A 5607-nucleotide genomic window follows, 5' to 3' on the forward strand; every position below is an offset into this window, starting at 1 on the left:
AAATTTTGCTTTTATCCACACATCCATGTCCAACACCCAAAATCCATTTTGCTAAACACAATCTGATTTCCCAACTGAACTATTTTTCCAAACACAGCCTAATTTCCCAACTGTAACTTAAAAAGAGCATAGCCTTCCAACTAATGGGTTTGGATGAATGGATTTTGAACATAATCTAAAATACATGTAAATTTGATTGTAGAACCAGGATGCCACAGGTCCAAAATCAACATGCATAGTTGCTTACATACATTGTAACCACAATGACACATGCAACAAGGCACTTCATAATTCACAAGGTCTGCTCACGTTCAATAAACCACAAGAATCACAAGATCCCCATTTCTCATTCAAAAAACGACTCATAACTAAATCTCCGAAAGCAAAAAGATGAGTAAAAACAAAAAACACTGACGCAAAAAGCATCAAATTAGTCCAAGAGGAAGTACATGCCTTGTGGCTCAAGAGACGGCATAACAAATTCAATTCTCATTCAAAACAAACCACTTAGCGCAACTAAGATCTCAGAATGAAAAATGAAAAGTCCGGACCTGTAATAAAAAGCTGGGACGCAAGCAAAAGTACCAACAAAGTAGTACAGATAGAATCAGCGATAGCGGCGGAGTGACAGGGTATTGTTCCTTTTCCATGTAGCCCTCCTGGATGGCCGTGCTTTGTGGTACAAATGACCCTTTCCCCGCAAACCTCTGTATTTCTTTCCTGCAGAGGTAAGACCGCGAAGCTCTCTGTGCTTGTGAACGGGCTTGCAGATCCAGTTAATCCGTGGATCATTGCGGATTGCATTATGTGCCGCATCAACCAAGATAATCTCAAAGTATTTGTAGGTAGAATCCTGAAAACAAGATTGAAAAATATTAGTTAAAGGCAGAGATCTTACTAGCATGTCAAATGCAGCATGCACCAGGACAACCGGACTAGTCTCTTATTGCATGGGGGTGCATCTCTAGTTGAGAGAATGCATTAGTGAGTCTCTTTTAAAGAAATGCAGGTCAAAATAACAGTCCAGTGACTCGGAAGTCATTCCCAAATAGCTGTTCAGTTATTGGGGCATATATCTTGTCAAAAAAAGTCCTGTACCAAACACGATCATTGGGGAAAGCAGAGTAGCAAACCTCGTTGATCCAGTAGGAATTGAGAACTTTAAGACCGCCCAGTTTTCGCCCAGCACGTTCTTCAGCAACAGACCTCTTGCTACGCTGGAACTTCAACTGGGTGACACCTTGATTTGTCGGCTTACCGTAAACAATACCTTTAGGAACAGGCCTCTTCCGACCACCACGCCTAACACGAACGCGATATATCACGTACCCCTGAAAAGTGTTTAGATTAGTACCATAAAAAAATCAAATAATGCATGAAAGAATAAAATAATTATCTGCAACCATATATTTATTATATTCCAAACAAAAGCAAGGGCATATTGCTACCCAAGTGGGCTCAACATGATAAATCAGGGTTCTATGCACTCGTCCCTTTTCATTTCTTTCTATTTCCCACAACTCTCCTTCCATCCTATGCTAATTTTTCCCATTTTCAAGCTTTTTTCAAACAGAAACTAACTAAAGAAGCGGGCTTAAACCATAAAAGAATTATCAGTTACTTTTTACATGCTTTTGATTTTCTCACATAGTAGCCCAAATAATTTGGCAGAATCAGTGAAATTTCTCGATCAACCGTTGAAACATAAATTATGAATACCAATATATAATTAAACCACTAAAGACCACTCAACTGAATAAGAGATGTATTATAACGCATGTACACTATAAACCTAATTTATAATCTAGGCCATAATAAATTGCCAGCAGGCTCACACAGCAATAAATGTATAAATACTTTAACAAAGAAGAAGCAAATCAACTGCATAATCTAATACAAAAAGAAGCTTCCCTTACATATCACAGTACTGCAGAAACACAAATTGAGACAAATTTGAAGCAACCAATCAGCACTACTTTTAGCACATTTGATCTTAAGACTTTCATTATTCCACTCAAAATAAAGTCACATATCATAAAACAAAATAGTTAATGTATTTCCATTTTTTAACATCACAAAGAATGAACTTAAAAACCTGAAAAAAAATCACAAACATTAATGATAAATATATAGCACAATAATAACATTGAAGCAAAGAAGCTTCCCTTACATATCACAGTACTGCAGAAACACAAATTGAGACAAATTTGAAGCAACCAATCAGCACTACTTTTAGCACATTTGATCTTATGACTTTCATTATTCCACTCAAAATAAAGTCACATATCATAAAACATAATAGTTAATGCATTTCCATTTTTTAACATCACAAAGAATGAACTTAAAAACCTGAAAAAAATAATCACAAACATTAATGATAAATATATAGCACAATAATAACATTGAAGCATTACTAATGGCAAAAACAAGCCAAAGGGCAGACTCTACAAAGGAGGGAGGAAAAGAAAAGGGCAATTGTTAAAAATCTTTAGAAATCCAATATTTGAACTCAAATCAGACTTGGAATTTAGTAGTTCCCCCTCCCAAGAAAAAATGGTTAGCTACTACTCTTAGGAGTTTAACCATCACCAGTCTTAACAAATAACGATTACCTTTCAAAACATCCTCGTTATACACACTAAAAAAATACTATTATAAAGTGTACCAGCAGTGTTTCAATGACTAAATTGAGACAATCCACTACAGCAGTACACAATTTAAACTGATAAAATGGTGTAGTACTCAGAAGATGCCTACTTATAGGTGCTGTACAACATGGACATCATCAATGCCATTTTTGTGTCACACACACCACCTGCTTTCATATTTTGAGGGCCATCAAACTTCAAAGCGTCAAGAATTTCATTCCTTTGGACTATTACTCCTTACTGTCAACTCAGTTTTAAATTTGTTCGTGCATCATTGTGTTTCAATCACCATAAACCAAATTAAAAAGAGGGAAGGCATCAGATGATGACCTTGCTTTTTTATTACTTTTAAACTTTCAAGTGACAAAACTAACTGGAACTAATCAATTAATTTAGCAATGTTTGAAACAAACCATACTGGAATTGGCACTGCATGTTTCTCTTCCTCATCTCAATACTTGGGGGAAAAATTAAGTAACTTTTTAAGTTCCTTAAGAAAACTATAGCTTGGAACAACATAATAGTAAAACACTTGCACCATAAATATTTAACCCACTGATGACAACAATAAAATCATATCCAACCAAGAAAAAAGGTCACAGTTTATTGGTCAACAGGTTTAAGATGACCCAATAATCTGCCTTTAACTAGACATAGGCAGATAACCCATACAATATCAGTATTTCTTGATATGGATGTTTAAAAACAGAAAACAGTTTGTAAGGTGAATAATGATTCCTGCTAACAATACAAATTCTATACCTGCTTTGCTTTGTACCCCAGGCGACGAGCTTTATCAGGGCGTGTGGGCCGAGTGACACGCACAATTGAAGGATGCTGACGGTACTCCCAGCACCTGACTCTCTGCAGAAACCTCATAACATCGGACTGTTTCTTCCTCCATAGCTCCGAAACATAAGTATACGCCCCTAAGGTCACAAACGTATAATCAGAACATTAAATTCCACTAATAAAATAATTCACTATCTAAAAATTTCTAACTTAAATAACTAGGATTTCCCAACCATCAAACACAGGAAATCTCCAAAAAAGCACACTGCCATTTCCTTAACATGCCTTCATCTTTAAGAGTACAAAAAGAAAAATGAATACCAACACATAATAATGAATAAGTCCTATGTTTTCATAGTATTGCTTTCCCCAGATACGAAAACTCAACAACGATAAATAGTTGTATATTATAAGCCTTCAGATGCAATATTCCAAAGCAACATTTTTCTTTTAGGAAAAAAGGAAGAAAAACTGAAAAATACAAAAGAGAACAGCTGTACAGCTAATAAGTTGGAAAAAAAAAACATTTTCAAATGATCTCAACGGGAAAGAACCTATCTCCCAAATGTTAGAGAGTGATTTACGGCGAAATTCTTATTTAAGGAAACAAAGAAAATGACGCAAAATGTTCTCAAAATTTGCTACAATAAAATTTTACATTCTGAAGATTTGGCAAGTATAGTAACAAGACCAGAACCAAATACCGCACAAATATTCTAATTTTATTGCCACACAAATTTATTTATTTTTTTTCGAGTGTTACTTTTCCGCAATTTTCCTACAAAACTCAGCCAAAAAAAATATACAAAACACTGAAAAATGCAAATAGCTAAACAACAGATATTAAATTAAAACAAATAAAAATGAAAGGGCGAGCAAAGTCAGATCCAAAACGCATATCAGTGCATAAAAACAAAACGATTCCGTTAATGCAATCATAGTACATCATCAACAGTTCGTATATCTCTTTGCATACATACCGTTTGGGAGATGCGAAAACTAAAGAAAACCTAAATCGAATCTAATATTTGGCGCTGATTAATTTTTTTTTTTCTTTTTCAAGTGAAAATCTCAGCTAAACTAGGCCAAGTGTACGAGAAACAATTGGAAGGATGATTCTAATTTCATCCAAAATCCAAGCCATGATAGCTTTCCCCCATTTTCTCAGCAGCCAAACATTACTAACAAGAAATCCAACCCTAGGGTTCAGAGAACACTTACCCATGCCGAAGGAACACCAAGGTCACAGACAGCCGCTGCTACGCAGAGTTAGGGCTTCTCTCGTTCGCCCTGATATTTATTTATATACAAATGAAGAGCTCAAGAGTGAGAGATCTCAGCCGTCCATTCCCGGATCCAATTACCCGGATTTAAGGTTTGAGCGCATGCGGGTAAAAAAAATCCGATTCCCCGGTTACTACGAATGGGCAATTTCAACGGTTAACCGATTTGAACCCGAAAGATGGAATCCAACTAAAAAATTGATTAATCACTTCAATTTTGATTTAGTTATTTTATATTTTTATTATTTATTTAATATTAGGATAAAAGGCATTCACCTTCGCATTTTGGTAAAAAAATAGAAACATTTCCTTAAGTTTTAAAATTTTCATTAACCTTTCCTAATGTTTTAAAAATATTACAAACATTTCCTGAGATTTACTAAAAAGACAGCAATCTCGATCTCTCAAAAGATTTGTCTTTTACAAAATACAAACATAAATTTGTATCTTTTTAACAAATTTTAAAAAAAGTTCCTAAATTCTTCAAATTTCAGAGGTGATTTATAAAATTTTTAAAATCTCAGGAAAAGTCAGTATTTTTTTGTCAAATTTTAAGAGATGTTAGTATCTTTTACCCTTCATTTTATAAGTATAATTAAAAGATAAAACTATTCTAAATATATATAACTAAATTCAATTAAATTTGAACAAAAAAGTTTTATTTACAAAGTTAAGTTTCCTCTTGGTGGAGTTTGGTCTTTTGCCAAAACTTACATTTAAGTTTTTTTTTTTTTTTTTAAAAACAAATTGAAAGTGAGGACTACTTGATTCATAGTATCAAAAATATTTTTATGCAAGAATTACATTCCTTCATACCTATCTCATAGGAATATCTTTTCTTTTTTTTTTTGGTTACAAAATACTTAGAAATATGCAAGAATTAT

General features: G+C 34.0%; 1 protein-coding gene across 1 annotated transcript; it reads right to left on the bottom strand.

The window, feature by feature from the left end:
- Window positions 1-315: 315 nt before the first annotated feature.
- LOC131165974 (large ribosomal subunit protein eL15-like) lies at window positions 316-4815 on the bottom strand. Its single transcript, XM_058124169.1, has 4 exons — window positions 4662-4815; window positions 3411-3577; window positions 1134-1331; window positions 316-853 (listed from the first exon to the last, which is right to left on the bottom strand). Exons 1-4 carry the CDS (start codon window positions 4663-4665, stop codon window positions 608-610), a joined length of 615 nt encoding a protein of 204 aa, XP_057980152.1. The 5' UTR covers window positions 4666-4815; the 3' UTR covers window positions 316-607.
- Between the last annotated feature and the right edge of the window lie 792 nt (window positions 4816-5607).

The sequence above is a fragment of the Malania oleifera genome, chromosome 10, assembly GCF_029873635.1.
Source record: "Malania oleifera isolate guangnan ecotype guangnan chromosome 10, ASM2987363v1, whole genome shotgun sequence".
NCBI lineage: Eukaryota > Viridiplantae > Streptophyta > Magnoliopsida > Santalales > Ximeniaceae > Malania > Malania oleifera.